This window comes from Physella acuta, unplaced genomic scaffold (genome assembly GCF_028476545.2).
Source record: "Physella acuta isolate Inbredline_101_S28 unplaced genomic scaffold, ASM2847654v3 ptg000363l, whole genome shotgun sequence".
Lineage (NCBI taxonomy): Eukaryota > Metazoa > Mollusca > Gastropoda > Physidae > Physella > Physella acuta.
Genome location: NW_026731882.1, coordinates 542,501 through 561,016, shown reverse-complemented (window position 1 = coordinate 561,016; position 18,516 = coordinate 542,501). Strand labels below are relative to the sequence as shown.

Sequence of the window (18,516 nt, the reverse complement as noted above, 5' to 3'; positions counted from 1 at the left end):
ATGAAAACAAAACTGCACGCTAAACACTTTTTAGATTAGAAAAAGTTCCCCCTCCGGGGAGGAAAAAGTCTGAAAGAAACACTGGTGCCGCGCTTAGCCACTATCCGAAAAATTGCATTAAAGAAATTGCAAGTAAACTTTTTTTTTTATATTAGACACATTAATTAGGCGGTAATTTTATTATAGAGTATCGATGAAGAAATTTCTTTTGAGTTGGGGAGGGGGGGGGGGGGGGGGATGGGCTGAGACGTTCTTACGCGGGGGTGGGGCTTCGCCCCTACCCGAAGAATTGTATGAAAGAAACTCTTCACGCAAACCACTTAGATTAGACAAAATTGCCTTTTTATTCAATGTTTACTCGAGAATCAATGACGTCATATTACTGTATGCACTCTCCGGCTTGATATTATTTTCTACTATATGCTAAATGTGACGTCATATTTCGTTTTCGTTTCACTGTGAAAGTTTTTAAATTGCTAGTGTTTTCTCTATAGCGTTCTTGTCAGACAGATAGATACATAGATAGACAGACATCGAAACTATTACATAGAACGAGAAAAATGGCCCGTTGAGGAAGGATACAACGGGCGCTAGGTTGATAATGCTGTCTATTTTCACTAAACCAAAACCAAAGCCACCACCTTAACCTCAAATTGAATCGGAAACGACAAATTACTCTGAAAACGGATTTTTATCAGGAATCGTCATTTTAATCGGATTTAAACTTGATCTACACTTAGTTACCGCGCATTGATACTAAATACAGTCGTAGCCACACCCCTAAGCCATTCACCTTATCTCAATCATGACAAAAGGCGCATTTAGAGTTTCTTTCAGGCGACTCTACTTGGGGATATGGTGCTCCGCCCCGCCCCCCCCCCTCCCCCCACACCTCAAAGCATGTCTACCGTCACATTCAACGAAATATAAGTATATACATTTTCCAGTTTCCACCAACAATATATGTGAGTTCTCAGAGCTTTTACAGACCAACACACATACAAACAAATATACAGAAACACACACAAACACACACACAAACACATATATATATATATATATATATATATATATATATATATATATATATATATATATATATATATATATATATATATATTAAAACGCAAGAAAACTGTTCTAATTATCATTTAATCTTAGAAGTAGAAAATTAAAAACAAGCATTTAATTTAAGCCTGAAAGCTTTATTAGATACCAAAAAAAATATAGCATATTAGTCAACAATAGTATTCTATTCCCTGGCACTTGTTGCATTTTGAGGCCTGTAAATATATATATATATATAAATATATATATATATATATATATATATATATATATATATATATATATATATATATATATATATATATATATATATATATATATAAATAGAGGATTTGTTGACTAATAAAACATTAGATGTATTCATTTAGTGGAATTCCGATTCAGATTGTCTGTATTTACTTTGGTACGAAGCACAGATATAAGATAACGAGGAAGACTATGATGAGTGATGTTATAACTGTATAAATCTCATCAGACGTCATGAACCGAGCTCTTTGATTGGTAGCGGACATTTGCAAGGAACTTGAATTCAGCGAAAAATTACGCATTTCATCTAGAGCTGTTAGGAAATTACACATCAATTATATATATATATATATATATATATATATATATATATATATATATATATATATATATATATATATATATATATATATATACAATATATAGGTATTACATATATATCGTAGAAAAGACTTTATACGTGATGTTACTCACAATCAAGACAGTATTCCCCAATTCTGTTACGTACACATTTCTTACAAACCCCAGTAAACTGACAATCTTGGTCAGAACATGTGATGCTACATACTTCGCTACAATCTATACCGTATCTTCTTTTACCGCACTCTGAAATATATTCTCTGTGTTATATATATATATATATATATATATATATATATATATATATATATATATATATATATATATATATACATATGCATATATTTACGTTCCCTAGAACCAGATTGTTAAAAATCCTTTTTTTTTTAATGCTCGGCTTTAAATATTCCTAGTCCTGTTACATTTTTATTTTTCAGTGATAGGTGTCAAACGTATCGTGTGTTCACTAAGTAAACGTTTACAAATTACATGGAATTTCGTTATCCTAGGTATACGAGATAACATATATACGTGGTATGCTACTATTAATTGAAAAGGATTATTATTGGACATAAGGACGGGAAGCAGAATTTCTATGTTCTATTTCTAGCTTTTCATAGTTGTAGCATGCTGTTAGAGTACAGAAAATTTTTAATAATATGCCAATTCGTATTAATTTTTTTCTTTTAGTTTCAATATTTTAACAAAAATTCTTATTTGAACTGGACAATAACATTAATACAATAAAAACAAATATCGCAATATTACGATGTTCCAAAATTACGTGATGCTCAAATGAAGCAAACTGGACAGACTGTATGGTGTATCGCACCGCCACCATGTTCTGCGCTGAACGACGCCCGCTTTAAATATACTTCAATCACCAACTGTTTGGCTTGACAAAATGTAAAGTGCTTTGGGAGCTTTAGAAACAACGGCCAATGTGAAAAAAAGCCTCCGTGCCTACTGTTGTTACTGTTATTGAAAAAATTCGAAATAAATTTGAAATAAACTGTCTTCTGTGACACAATGTTGAAATCTTTAAAATTCTCTTTTTGAACTTATTTGTATAGTTTCATTTACGCTCGAGATTATACAATTGCTTAGTTCTTACCAAAATTACTGTACACCTATGAAATTTTCAAGTTCTGTATGCATGTTATCGGGTTTATTTGTTGATATTAGTGAACATCTCGTTTTAGAATTCTTGCACTTCAATACTTTATCTATACTCAATACACAAAGTTAAATATTTCGGGAGATTAAATGCATAAACTCATGTTTGTTCTGTGTAATAAAATTTCAGAATGTATAACGAATTTTCAATCTTCTAAAATTGATAATCCAATTATATAACAAGTAAAACAACAAAAACAAGAACAGCTAAATATGCTATTCACCGCCGAAAACCTGTATTTCACATAGTGTTAGCACATCGCTTGCGTTCAAAACAATGCCCAACACTAGACCACTGTAGGGGACGTTGATTTTGTAGAAAGTTGAGAAATTATGAAAAGTCTCCGAAAATACGACATCATAGTCGTCGTTCAAAAGCTCCACCTTAAAATCTTTCATGACGCTACCTGTCTTTCCTAGAGAACAACAACAATGCGCATATGTTGATTTGTGATTTATTTTAAAAAATAATAAAAAAATCTGCCTACACACACACAAACCTACACACACACACACACGAATATATATATATATATATATATATATATATATATATATATATATATATATATATATATATATATATATATATTTATATATATATATCCCCACGTGCGGCAATGCGCATATTGCTCAGCTTTCTTGGTCGAAAAAACCAACTCTTTTAGAAAAACCAACTATACTATTTTTTCCCCATTTCAACAATATTTTTAATAGAGTTCTCGTCAACTCGTTAATCTCAATCATTCTGGGTGCTATTTAATTACGATTAGCCTATTGCTTGGCTTGTGTATATAAAGCATTCATTATGCAATGTGACACTTACTAAAAAGAACCGTTTGGCTAATAGGCTGATTATCAATAATCCACACCCTTTATACTTTCTAAAAGTAATAAATTTTGACGTTTTTTTTTTCTAACACAGAAGTAGAGACTAAAATTTGGTGTATATTTTATCACACGAAAATGTGTAGTTATAAACCCAAACCCTACAAACATTAAAAAAGTTTGTTAAACTACAGATAAACCCCATAAGTATAACAACCGAACCCAACCCTACTCCAACCAGACGAATCCCGAAAAACTGCTTATTATCTTCTAATTCAGAATTTGGCTTGTCAATAAAAGTTTATCTCGGTTAATGCTCGAATTGGCCGACATATTCGTGTAAAACCGACTTCGAGTTTTGTCGTAACTTTTAATTTTTTTTTTCATATTGTATTGACTACATAATTATTACAATAGAGTTAGAAATACAGTTCCTCCCACCGCTGGTATAAATAAGGATTTGGTAAACCACACGTGGCCATTTGAATGTCGATTTGCAAGCGATGCTTTGTCCAGGCTTCGCAACAATCAGGCACTTATCGTCGTCTTCGTAGTCATCAAATACCACTTGGTACTCTTCGTTAGAAACATAAGTGTCTTTACCATCAGAAGTTACGAGGACATTGGATTCTTTAATTATATTTCTGCCTAGAAAAGTAATGCGAAATTTATTTACCACTATGAGAAAATAATATTCTGCTAGTATATTAAATTACAGCTATAAACTCTTACATGGAGTATATTATATTATGACTACAAAATATGACACGGAGAATACTACATTACGACTATAAAATATTACACTGAGTATATTATACTAGCCGTCCCGGCCAGGCCCTGCTCTGGCTTCTGTGAAAAACCTTTCTGTTAAAGACCATTACCTGTGTGTTTAGTAATCATCCTAAACCCGGCATTTCCCACCCAAACCACAACCAACCAAAACAACAAAACGCAAACATAACGCTAACACAATTACAAATACAAACGAAAACAAAAACCTAACAACAAACCCAACCACAACCACAAACACCAATACAAACACAAAGAAAAAACAAACAAAAATGCAAACGAAAACAAAAACCTAACAACAAACCCAACCACAAACACCAATACCAACAAAAAAAAAAACGAAAAAGCAAACGAAAACAAACCAAATCCAAACGCAAAACCAACCAAAAACACAAATACAAACCCAAACAAAAAAAACACAAACAAAAACGAAAAAAGAAAGAACAAAAACGAACCAAATCAAAACGCAACCACTAACGCAAACCCACCTAAACACAAAGAAAACACTAACGCGAACATAAACGCCCGGGGCGGAATCACCTGTTTTAGCTTAATGAACGACTATAGTACCCCAACTTATTCATAGTCTTTTGCACTGACTTAAACGAACGCGCCTGTTTCAATTTGATGAACAATTTTAATACTCCAAGCTTATCCGTAAAATACCTACAACATTTGCACTTGATCAATCCCCGCTAATTATGTAATTATTTTTTTTTCCAACACCAAAACAAAGTAATTAAAAAGTAAATTATTTTCACGGAATGCAATGGTTTTTTATAAAGGGAAGTAATTGTGTTTTTCCTAATTTATCAAAGGGAAGTAAGTGCTATAGGACTAAATAAAGACATAATTAGAATTTTTGTAAAAGATGATATTTTTTTTAAAACTTGTGTTTAATGAACATGCCGATAATTATTACTATAATTTGAAAAATGAAAATTATTTCCCAACACTTTCAATGGTAATTTTTTAGCTCATAAATTTAGACAAATGCGCACGATAATTTTTCTAACACTTAAAATCGTACAATTCCAACGACATACAAATGCATTACATACAGAACTGAGCTTTATATATTAGATTATAACGATAATATTTAGTTTATGAGTTTATTAAATTACGACTAAACATATTACACAAAGATAATTATATTACGACCCTAAAATATTACACTGAGTATATTATATTACGACAATAAATATTACACTGAAAATATTATATTACGACTATAAATATTACACAAAGATAATTATATTACGACTTTAAAAATTACACTAAGCATAATATATTACGACTATAAATAATACACTGAGAATATTATATTACGACTAAAATATATTCCACCGAGTATATTATATTACGAGTTTAAAATATTCCACGGAGTAGGCTATATTATTTTACGACCTTAAAATATTACACTGAGTATATTATTTTTATGACGAAAAAATACTACACTGTATATATTATATTACGACTATAAAATATTACACATAGTATATTATATTACGACTATACAAGATATATTAATATTAAGAAATATTACACCGACCTCCGTTCACGGTGACGTGGCAGATGTAAGCATGAAACGATAATTTAATTCCAATCTCAGTTACAAAATTTCTTGTTTCACATTCCAATTCGAAGGTAAATTCATCGACCCAATAAATCAAAGGATTGGAGCACAAGACTACAGTTCCGTTGAAAAGTTTTTGGGAAACTGTAACATTCACATCTTCTTTTTCTGAAACAGTAAATCGACGAATATTTAAAATGACGAATTGTTTAACATCGTTTAAGAATACAGTTCCGTTAAAAAGTTTTATACACAAACTGTTTATGAAATAGAGTAAATCGAAGAATTTTAATAATGACGAATATAACAAAGTTAAACTATACAGCTCTCTTTAACCACATAAAAATCGTCTATGAAAACAGTTCCGTTGAAAAAATTTTGGGAAACTGTAACATTTATATCTTCTTTTTCTGAAACAGAGTAAATCGACGAATTTTTATAATCACACATTTTAAAAATTAAACTACGAAACACTTTTTAAACACATACAACATCGTTTATGAATACAGTTCTTTTAAAAAGTCTTTGGAAAACTATAGCATTCATTTCTTTTTTCTGAAATAGAGTAAATCGACGAATTTTTATTATGACGAGATGTATAACTATACAGCACTCTTTAAACACCTCAAAAATCGTCTATGAAAACAGTTCCGTTAAAACGTTTTGGGAAACTGTAACATTCATATCTTTTTCTGGAATGGTAGAATAAAATGACGAATTTTTCACAATGCAGAATTTTAAAAGTTAAACGACGCAACACGCTTTGGCCCCGTTAAAAAATCGTCTACTTGCTTGAAATATTATCTTCGGTGTTTTTAGACGTGATGATTATTGTATTTCCAAACTGTATACATAATATGACTTGATTTATAAAAAAGCATTAACACGGAATATACAATACAGTCCCTTGTTGTGCTTTATGAGGTAAATGCAACTATATTTAGACGTTTTGATATAACCATCAGTGAAGCATAACCGAGGAGTAAGAACGATTCTAATAGTTCGACAACTTAGAATTCGTTCATGTGTGACGGTCAACTGATCAGGCTATTTGAGTTAGAGTTTGTAGCGTGTAGATATAGTTAAGGTGTAAATCATTTTAGTGGTAGCAAGTAATTGTCAGTTTAATAGTATAAATTATGTGTAGAACTGTAGAGCTAGAATTAGGAATAAATCGTGAAGTTATTAAATAAACATGTTCAAAAATAAATCGATCCCTTAACCCCTTAAATGCACATAACGATATATACATACCTACCAATAAGCACACCGTGTCTTTTAAATTCCTAAAAAATTCTACATTATGTTCTAAGACCTACAAACCTCCACATACCCTTTCTTAAAAAGTTCAGCCGGAGTGAAATAAAGTAGTTTCTGCATCAAATTTTATATCGAGTACATCAGTGAGGAAACAGCTACTATTTACACGAAGATCCTGCGGATAGACTGCGCTCGCCAGGTAAAACAGATTTTCTGTTTTAAGAAAAATAGCGGAACATTTTTTTAACGTAATTGTAAAGAACGTAAATAAACACTATTAATTTATGTTTTCTATTATTAATAACGCATGTGGTATTCTAATTTACAGCGATATTGAAAACTTACATACATACAAACACACATATATTATAAAACTATATTATCTGTCAGGTGACTGGTTGAGTCGCTTGTCCTTCAGTGCCATAGTTGGTCCAGGGTTGGTGTACTTACACGTAGACCACAGGGGGCAGTTGGTGACCATGGGGGGCAGTGGGTGACCACAGGGGGGCAGTGGGGGACCACAGGGGGCAGTGGGTGACCACAGGGAGCAGTGGGTGACCACAGGGGGCAGTGGGTGACCACAGGGGCAGTGGGTGAACACAGGGGCAGTGGGTGAACACAAGGGCAGTGGGTGACCACAAGGGCAGTGGGTGACCACAAGGGCAGTGGGTGACCACAGGGGGCAGTGGGTGACCACAGGGGCAGTGGGTGACCACAAGGGCAATGGGTGACCACAGGGGGCAGTGGGTGACCACAGGGGGCAGTGGGTGACCACAGGGGGCAGTGGGTGAACACAAGGGCAGTGGGTGACCACAAGGGCAGTGGGTGACCACAGGGGCAGTGGGTGACCACAGGGGGCAGTGGGTGACCACAGGGGCAGTGGGTGAACACAGGGGCAGTGGGTGAACACAAGGGCAGTGGGTGACCACAAGGGCAATGGGTGACCACAGGGGGCAGTGGGTGACCACAGGGGGCAGTGGGTGACCACAGGGGGCAGTGGGTGACCACAGGGGCAGTGGGTGACCACAGGGGGCAGTGGGTGACCACAGGGGGCAGTGGGTGACCACAGGGGCAGTGGGTGAATACAAGGGCAGTGGGTGAACACAGGGGCAGTGGGTGACCACAGGGGGCAGTGGGTGACAACATCGGGCAGTGGGTGACCATAGGGGGCAGTAGTTGAACACAGGGGGCAGTGGGTGACCACAGGGGGGCAGTGGGTGAAATATAATCTCTATTATCATGTAATTTACTATATGGACACAATGTTTTTAGTACTTACTATAATAACAATTTGGTCCATACCACGGTTCATCACAACTATTGGATGTATCTAAAATGAAATTAGTGGGGTTTTAAAATTATATTCTTAATTATTTAGTTTGTTATGTATCGTATAAATTAGCAGTTTTAAAGTTGCAATTTACGGAAAGTTACACTAAAATTTACGGAACGTTATACTAAAATGTACAACTTACGGAACATTACACTAAAATATACCACCCTGAACGAAATTAAATATAATGGTCAAGCGAGGCTTTGTTTTCTGTCCCAAGGTTTAATTACCACAGAAATAAATGTGTGCTACACGTATAGTATCTATCATTATGTAAAAACTTTAGGGCTGTACTTATGCAAACAAATCCCCGAAAGCAGTCGCTGTTTTAAATCTAAGCTATGTACAAATATAATAAACGACTGGAATTAAGCTGACAATTTGCATTTATTAAAATTACTATGGGCAGTAATAAAAAAAAGCAGTCGGTTTTTCTAATATAACGTTTTTACATTTTGCATGTCAATTGATACTAACTTATAGTTGGCTTTGATTTTATAAAAATGAAATAAATATTCACAAATAAAATAATTTTAGTAATAAATATTTAAATAATTCACATTGTGAAAAATATTATTTATGTATTACAAAAAATAAAAATCCAGAAAACTTAAGCATGGGCATACTAGCTGTCAATTTAAATTTGAAAGTATTGTTATAAGTAAGCCAAATTCTTTAAGTGAAAAAGCACTCTAAAGATTGTTTCATAAGCTTGCAAAGGCAAAGTTTCTAACTAGACAATAGCCTGCTTCTAGTCTGACTTTTCATCTCTACATTACAACAAATAGCTTTTAGTTATTCCAGACATCTCTTTATTATAACCAAAGTAGGCCTATGGCTTATTATATTACTATTATACTAGTCATCACTACAACACAGCATAGGTATGGCTTTTAGCTAAAACAGGCATGGCTTCAATTTAACAGAGGTAGAGCGTCTAGCTAGAATATGCATATCTTATAACCAGTCTTGTGTAATGTGTATGTTATTGGTAGTGAAATTGAGAAAAGAAGAATTACGTATGCATCTCCCAGGAGCAGTCCACTGAAGGTTATCTTGGCATGTGATGTGTGTGTTCCCTTCTAGTGTAAATCCTTTGTTGCATTTCAGCTGGCATTCGCGGTGTCTACAGAAGATCCATTTGCCATGTGGCACCAGCGCTGCACTGCTGCATTTTAGTACTGCAATCAGAGGAACCATCATTGAATGAGAGATAACATTTACTCTTTTGTGAAAGTTAACTCCTGGTATCAACAACTTTACTGTATACCTTATTTATTCTTCTTCGTTCTTAATTTAAGTGTTCGAAGGGATCAGAGGCGTAGCGACCCTTCCCGGCGCCCGGGGACAAACTTTCGATTTGCACCCCCCTCAAACTTTCGATTTGCACCCCCTTGTTTTTCCAACCCATTTTGGCGCCCCCTAATGTCGGCGCCCGGGGAATTATGTCCCCCGCGCAACCCCCCTTCGCTACATCTCTGGAAGGGATCCCCTTCAACATAATTAAGTATTACGTGTCCACTGGTTATACGACATATTGGCCATTGACTCCGATTTCAGCCTGCTTTTCATTTTGGATTAGCTTCCATAACCTTTGTCCAACCAAGAATAAACTACAAGGCAGCAGTCGTTTGATTTTAAAGTTGTCTCTCCTAGAAGACTGGCTGTCCCCAGCTAACGAGCCTCATCTGCCCGAGCTTTACTGTATAAATGCCTCTGTATATTTATGAGTGTGTGCGTTTGGTTATGATTTTTTTTCTCTTCTTCTTAGTTCTTAATTTTTAGTGCTGGTAGGGATTACCTACAACACAATCAAGTATTCGTGTATACGTGTCAACTTGTTATGCGCCATTTAGGCCATTGATTCCGAAATGAGCCTGCTTTTTTTCCTTTAGTCTTGCTTCCGTAGCCTTGTACAACCAAACAAACTACAAGGCAGCAAAGTTGCTTTCCCCTGCGCTCGAGCCTCATCTGCCCGAGGGTTTGATGACTCGAGACTGTCATTTCAGTTTACCAATCATGAGCTTTGGGGTCGTCCATAAATGACGTCACTTTTTTGGACGATTTTTACCACCACCCCCTCCCCTCCGCATGACGTCGTCACAAAAAGCCAGACCCCCTCCCCTAAAATGACGTCACACCTCAGCCTACAACCCCCCCCCCTCAAAATTGAAGTTGAATTTTTTTTTTAATCATCGATATTTTTCTAAAATGTTGTCTGAACGTAGTCAAAATAGAGTATTTTAATCAATTCCTATTACAATTTATTGAAACAGTTATCTAAAACGCGAAATAACTTCTAAAATCCGTTTTCTAGCATTGCTTTTTACTTTCTCGTATATACGAAGTATAGAGAAAGTATTGTAATCGTGCACAAAAAATCAATTGAAATTTTAACAATTTTCACCGTATTACACCTCAGTCTTCATCACATCCGAAGTATAGAGGACTTATTTTAATCGGGCAAAAATTATCAATCCAGATTTATCAAAATTAAGAGGTTTTATGCGTAATCCAGTCTGAAAAACTGGGCTTTGCAATTCTGTCCGTATGTCTGTGTGTGTGTGTGTGTGTCTGTCCGTGTGTAAACACGATAACTTGAGTACCGTTACAGCTAGGTTGATGAAATTTCATATATAAGTATTTTATCAAAATCGTATATCCGTATCAACTTTTGAGCGATTTCCGATAACCGGAAGTGGTACTTTTTCTACTTTGAATTTTTCAAAAGCCTATAACTTGAGTACTATTTCAGATAGATAAATGAAATTTCACATGTAAGTATAAGATCTAATTCTCTACCTTCTGTCAAATTTTGAGTAATTTCCGTTGCCCGGAAGTACTAATTTACGCTACTTCCGATTTCTCAAAAAAACTAATGTAAATTTTTAAAGTACTAATAATATTGCGCACTATTATGCACTTTTTTATTTGGCGTTCACTTGGTGTGCAATCTTTTTTCTACGAGATTTTATTCTGTTTTTAAAACTTTAAGTATTTAAAATGGATTAAAAATCATGTCTATAGCCCGAGTTCCCATCCCCTGTTATTTTATATAAGAATATTCGAGAAAGTTTAGGGGAGATCACTCCCGGTTTATTTATAATGCAAAAGTGTGACGTCGCATCATCTGACCCCTCTCCCCTCTTATCACACACCGTCACAAAATTACTGACCAACCCATCCCCCTTATGAGTGTGACGTCATTTACGGACGACCCCTTTACCGACTTGACCACTCCGACCCCTTTTCTTAAGACAATGTTGCTGTGTTTGTAACTACTAATTAGGATTAAAATGTAATGTTACTGCTGTTTATATTAATTGTTACTTGTTACAGTGTTTACATTACTTGTTACAGCTGTTTACATTACTTGTTACAGCTGTTTACATTACTTGTTACAGCTGTTTACATTACTTGTTACATTACTTGTTACAACTGTTTACATCACTTGTTACAAATGGTTACATTACTTGTGCATACACCAGGCGCCGTCCAAGTCGCATCCCCTTGACAAGTTATCGTCTCGTTGCCTTCAACACTGTATCCTCTATCACACACGAGCATACACACGCTATTGACGTGATGCGAGCATTGCATCCAGCTGCCATATAGGACCACAGGGACGTCTCCGCATCTTAATCCTGTCAAATACATAACCAATAACAAACACACGTTATTGGCGATGTTGGTGAGATATAATACCAATAAGCGTAAAAAAAGATTTCACTTACTATTTTTAGAATAATATATTCCTTTCAGATAAAATACAAATCAGTGTAAATAATGATTTCACCTACTATTTTTAGAATAGTCTGTTCCGTTCAAACAGGAACCAGTAGACGGTGCACATCTACCCGAGCACTTGCACATTTTCTCGCACTCAAGGCCGTAGCGTTGACCGCCGCACTCGTAGTCTGTAAAGAACAAATTCAGAAATTGTTGTAACCAAAACGCAACAGTTAGCATGGAGTTTTTTGATAACCTGCACCTGTATAAGACCCCCCTGGAGACAAGAAAATCTACATATTCCAATACCTGCAATTTAAACTAATTCACAAGCGTACAATCAAGTAGATTTTATGTTTTAGGTCTTTATTTTATGTTGTTGAATGGATTATTAGTATAGTTGCTGACACATTGAGATCTAGCTCACTGATATATAAGTAACTAAATCTTCTGTCAAACTTTATTTTTATTGTGGCGCTATTGTGTTTCTGAAATATTTTCGATTATTTTAAACGTATTTACAGTATCTACGATCAACCAAATCGCTACACACGTTTTATCTAAATCGTTTAAACAAGATCACTTCAGGGTTTCTAAATATAATTTGTAATTAATTTGAAATATGCATTTGCGTAGGGTTTGAGCATGCTTATATAAATAGGCACATATAAGTTACATACTGTTACGTCCATTACATGCTTCCCCTGATTGTGTGTATGTGTAATGTGCTCGATCGACAGGTGTCCTCTATTTGTATATAGTTGTAGCCCTCGGTTGAGTGTGTTTACATGTAGCGAGAGGTGTTCAAGTGAGGTGTGTCAGGTGACGGGTGTCAGAGCGTGTGCTAGGGTGTGTGGCGGTTGGTTGGCGTGTGGCTTTTGAGGAGGACGTGGAGTGTGTTAAGTACTGTGTATGGTAATTTGTGTCGTAAACCTTTAACAATTTTTTTAATATTATTGTAGTATATTATATATATATACATATACATATATATATACACATATATACATATATATATATATATATATATATATATATATATATGGTGACAGGACAAATGATCTCAGGACAAATGATCTCAGACAAAATATCTCAGACAAAATATCTCACAGACAAATGATATCAGGACAAATAATCTCAGGACAAATGATCTCAAGGACAAATGATCTCACGGACAAAAGATACCAGGACAAAATATATCAGGACAAATGATACCACGGACAATTGATCTCAGACAAAATATTTCAGACAAAATATCTTACACCTAAATTTTAATAGTGTATTGGGTGATTTTAGTTGATCTGAACAATTTTTATTAACTGTCGTATGCTTTTGTTTAATATGTTTAATATTGTTTATAGGTCCATATGATAATTGTATGAAATGTTTGCCGTATAAATTTATCATTTTGCACTTTTAAAATTGTATATTCCATTTTAAAATTAGGATTATTACTATAGAAGATTAAAGAAATTTTTCGATAGACAGCGTAGGCGGGCTTGCCAAACATGAGACAATCCAACCATGTCAGGTGGACGAAACTAGATCAAAGAGGATGAAATAACAATAGAGAAACACCTTCGTATCAAGGTGGCAGCCCGCTTTGATGGTAGAGAAATGCCTTAAGGGAAAGACATCTACCCTCCATGAACAATACAACTAATAGCTAAATTCAATAGTTATGCGTCGGTCACACCTTAGTGATCAGGTGACTAATGCTTATTTAAGACAAACAGCAGTCATCGCGGAGTTAGAACATGTCGAGCAATTAAGAGTTCACATAATACACGATCTCATAGTATTGGAGAGGTGTGATCATAACGATGTACTGTCAGCAAAGAAACGTAAACGTTATGTTTGTGTTGATCATGCAATAAAAACAATAATTTTACGTTATGAACCTAGAGATCCATTAACATTTTTGAAAGATATTTCGCATGGTTTAAACATTATTGTTGTATAGCTACCGTTACTTTGTTTTATACATTATGATTTATCATACCTTTCAGGCCAAAGGAGTAAGTTTGTTTTAATTTTTATTTTTTCAAATCAAATGCTATTACAAAGATTAAGTTAAACAAATATTTTGATGGTTTGTTAAGTTTAACACATTCATTTTATTCACAATTATGATGCGTAAAGAAAGTAAACAAAACCATATTGACAGTCAATTTTAAAAAAAAAAGTTCAAATGAACATACTATCAACATTTTGCTGTGAGATATTTTGTCTGAGATATTTTGTCTGAGATCATTTGTCCATGATATCATTTGTCCTGATATATTTTGTCCTGGTATCTTTTGTCCTTGAGATCATTTGTCCTTGAGATCATTTGTCCTGAGATCATTTGTCCTGAGATCATTTGTCCGTGAGGTATTTTGTCTGAGATATTTTGTCTGAGATCATTTGTCCTGAGATCATTTGTCATGGAACCATATATATATATATATATATATATATATATATATATATATATATATATATATATATATATATATATATATCCTTAGTATTACTTAGTATTATCGTTCCTGTCATCTAGTCTGTTGTATGGTACGATATACGCTGTGTTGTGCTTGGATATCCCTAGACTGAAGAACCCATCATTTTCTGCTTACAAGTTATAATAATATGCCTATTGAACACTTATAACCAAAATACTACTCATACATGTATTCAAAGTCATATACACACGTTATTATTGTGCATGCAAATTCAAATAGAATTGAATAAGACGACTATATTTACCTCCAAAAACCTGGAACTCACAAATAATGAGTTGCTGTTTCCTAATATGAATCCTGACTTGCTGAGCTGCGACGGCTTTGATTGTCCAGTTGTAAAACGATACCTTTTTGAGTTTTGGGATATCCTCAAATCTGTGTACTACACGCCCGCCAATAGTTTCGTACGCTTCCAAGTAAAATTCGCTTAAACTATATTCAGAATTTTCTGTAACAAAATTGATGACACTTTACTTAACGTGAATATTGACTAATAGGCAGTAATTTAAAGACAACTAACAAAACAGCTTCCTTAAATAATACTATATTCAGAAAATTCTTTAACAAAAGTAATGACACATTACTTATCGTGATAATAGACTAGGAGCAAGTAATTTAAAGACAACTAAAAAAACTCGAAACGTTAAAATATTGCAGCCAAGTTGACTTTTTTTCCCCACGTTTTCTAATACTGTTGACTCTCTACAAGCTCCCTAATAAAAGTCAATAGTATTATCTAATCAATAGTAATATAACTTTTACTTCGGCGCCCCACGTTTTTGATCGCTTATAGTAGAGTGATCGCTTGCATTATTGTGATGTATAGTATTTATTTTCTACTTTTTAGTTCAATCAGAAAAAGTGGGTTTTTTAAAACTTTTTTAATGATTATTATTAAATACAAAAATATTTTTTTTTACTTTCCGGTGTATTGCGTACTGTGAGTAGGCATACAATGAGAAGTATTGCAGTTACGCCAAGTATCTATTTAGAATCGAGAAATTAACAAAGCTCAAAGTTTTACAACTTTTTAAATCGGAAAAAATCCCAGTTTTGCAATCCCGTTTTCTCTTTAAAGCAATAAAAGGAACATTTTAAGGTGTAAGCCCCGTAGATAAAAAATTCTTAAGTAATGCGCTTTTTTATTATTTATTTGTTTATGTATAAGTTAGGGTACTTAAGGGAATATTTGTGCATGCATCAGGGTCTCTTCAGAAAATATGGGTGTCATGGCAACGGCGGCCATCTTGAAAAAAAAACCTTTTGTGGAATTCTAAAACTTCACCCTAACTTAGATTTACACAGATAAATAAATAAACGTATTTATTAAGAAGTTTTTTTTTTCTGGAGCCTACCCCACTTTATGTACCCTAGACAATTGTGCCATTTCTTGTGCATACCTTAAAAGTAAAAATGGGTAATCGATAGTTTTTAAAGAACTAATTCACCCTTACTGGCGTTAAATAAAATAAACCTTCTAATGTTGACTTTTCGTTTGAAGGTAAGAGTGAAATGTTGCTCAGGCGAGGCTGTTGTAAGAAATCTAGTTTGACTGCATGATCCGTTCTGGAATATTCTGTCATCATTTCCGTCAACTGCCTTCCCAGCCGGAAAGAGTGGGTGTTCGCTAGATAGTGTAACATTTTGTCGGACAGCAACGTTCCGGCCTGCGAATCATTGTTATAATCAACGTCATATTACATTATGTTTTATTTTTATTTTACATTCAGTTTTAGGTAATTTGATCAATGCTTATCATCTGACACTAAAATTGTACATCCAATCTGGCATTATTGAGGGTCAATATCTCACTAATCTGGCATTAAATTGTGTCAATATCTCATTAATCCGGCATTAACTTGTGTCAATATCTCACTAATCTGGCATTAACATGTGTCAATATCTCAATAATCTAGCATTAACTTGTGTCAATATCTCACCTCCACTTACGAAAATTGCACAAACAGACACGGGTGTCTCAAACTGAAACTCGAAGCCGTTTGATAGGCCGGTGATGTTGAAAAAAAAATCAAATGCACCCCAGCCTGGTTTTTTTAATAGGTTGGAACACTCTACAGGACCTTCACTGCTGCTAAACGTTAGAGCGAAGGACCCATTTATCTCATCTGGAAATATAAATACATAAACATTGCTCAAAGTTTCTTTTAATTGTAGTGGTGTTGTAGTGGAGTTGTAGTGGAGTTTTAGTGGAGTTATAGTGGATCTGTAGTGGGGTTGTAGTGGAGTTGTAGTGGAGAATTAATGCAGTTGTAGTGGAGTTGTTGTGGAGTTGTAGTGGAGTTGTAGTGGAGTGAGTTGTAGTGGAGTTGTGGTGGAGTTGTAGTGAAGTTGTAGTGGAGTTGTAGTGGAGTTGTATTGGAGTTGTAGTGGAGTTGTAGTGGAGTTGTAGTGGAGTTGTAGTGTAGTTGTAGTGGAGTTGTAGTGGAGTTGTAGTGGAGTTGTAGTGGAGTTGTAGTGGAGTTGTAGTGGAGTTGTAGTGGAGTTGTAGTGGATCTGTAGTGGAGTTGTAGTGGAGTTGTAGTGGAGTTGTAGTGGAGTTGTAGTGGAGTTGTAGTGGAGTTGTAGTGGAGTTGTAGTGGAGTTGTAGTGGAGTTGTGGTGGAGTTGTAGTGAAGTTGTGGAGTTGTAGTGGAGTTGCAGTGGAGTTGTAGTGGAGTTGTAGTGGAGTTGTAGTGGAGTTGTAGTGGAGTTGTATTGGAGTTGTAGTGGAGTTGTAGTGGAGTTGTAGTGGAGTTGTAGTGGAGTTGCTCCGAAAGTGCTCCCACGTAATTGACTTCGGACCAGTGTTTGTAGCATATAGTTTGTAGAATATAATTTGTAGCATATAGTTTGTAGCATATAGTTTGTAGCATAAAATTTGTAGCATATAGTTTGTAGCAAATTGTTTGAAGGATGAAGTTTTTAGCATATAGTTTTTAGCATAGAGTTTGTAGCATAAAGTTTGTAGCATAAAGTTTGTGGCATAAAGTTTGTAGCACATACTTTGTAGCATATTGTTTGTAGCATATAGTTTGTAGCATATAGTTCGTAGCATATTGTTTGTAGCATAAAGTTTGTAGCATATAGTTTGTTGCATAAAGTTTGTAGCATAAAGTTTGTAGCACATAGTTTGTAGCATATAGTATGCAGCATATAGTTTGTAGCATATAGTTTGTCGCATATAGTTTGTAGCATATAGTTTGTAGCATATTGCTTGTAGCATATAGTTTGTAGCATATTGTTTGTTATCAGTATTATTTTTTTACTTGAGCGGGTCTAGCAGATTGTTATCAAGTTCGGAATCCCATGTTCCAAAGCTGTGAGATCTTTTTGTATAACGACATATTTTCTGTTCATCGGTGTCAGAAGAGAAGTCGGCCTTATAGGGCTGGTAAGTAGGTCAATAAATAGTTATACGGCTCAATATAAACCAGCATGAGCCAAATAACTGTTTATTGACCTACTTACCAGCCCTGTAGGATCCAGTTAAGTTTCACCACACAGCTTTGTTGAGCTCTGATCTCTCCTCTGACAGTGGTTGATGGTTTTGAATCTTCTTCGGTTTCTGTGACGGTTTTTTATTTTTCATGTTAAGGTTGTTGGCCCATGGCAAAACCAAAACACTTGGGCAGGGTGATGAAAACTTTG

General features: G+C 34.7%; 1 protein-coding gene and 1 long non-coding RNA gene across 2 annotated transcripts; both read right to left on the bottom strand.

Annotated features, from left to right (window-relative positions):
* Nucleotides 1-1,796: 1,796 nt before the first annotated feature.
* On the bottom strand, nucleotides 1,797-6,118 carry LOC131941468 (uncharacterized). Its single transcript, XR_009386647.1, has 4 exons — nucleotides 6,020-6,118; nucleotides 4,120-4,326; nucleotides 3,075-3,266; nucleotides 1,797-1,920 (listed from the first exon to the last, which is right to left on the bottom strand). It is a non-coding gene; the product is annotated as an uncharacterized LOC131941468 (long non-coding RNA).
* A 1,264-nt stretch (nucleotides 6,119-7,382) lies between these two features.
* LOC131941485 (uncharacterized) lies at nucleotides 7,383-17,741 on the bottom strand. Its single transcript, XM_059300759.1, has 8 exons — nucleotides 17,012-17,741; nucleotides 16,324-16,536; nucleotides 15,114-15,317; nucleotides 12,437-12,553; nucleotides 12,110-12,280; nucleotides 9,656-9,817; nucleotides 8,583-8,633; nucleotides 7,383-7,516 (listed from the first exon to the last, which is right to left on the bottom strand). The coding sequence occupies exons 1-8, from the start codon at nucleotides 17,739-17,741 to the stop codon at nucleotides 7,392-7,394; spliced, it is 1,773 nt and encodes a 590-aa protein (XP_059156742.1). The 3' UTR covers nucleotides 7,383-7,391.
* Between the last annotated feature and the right edge of the window lie 775 nt (nucleotides 17,742-18,516).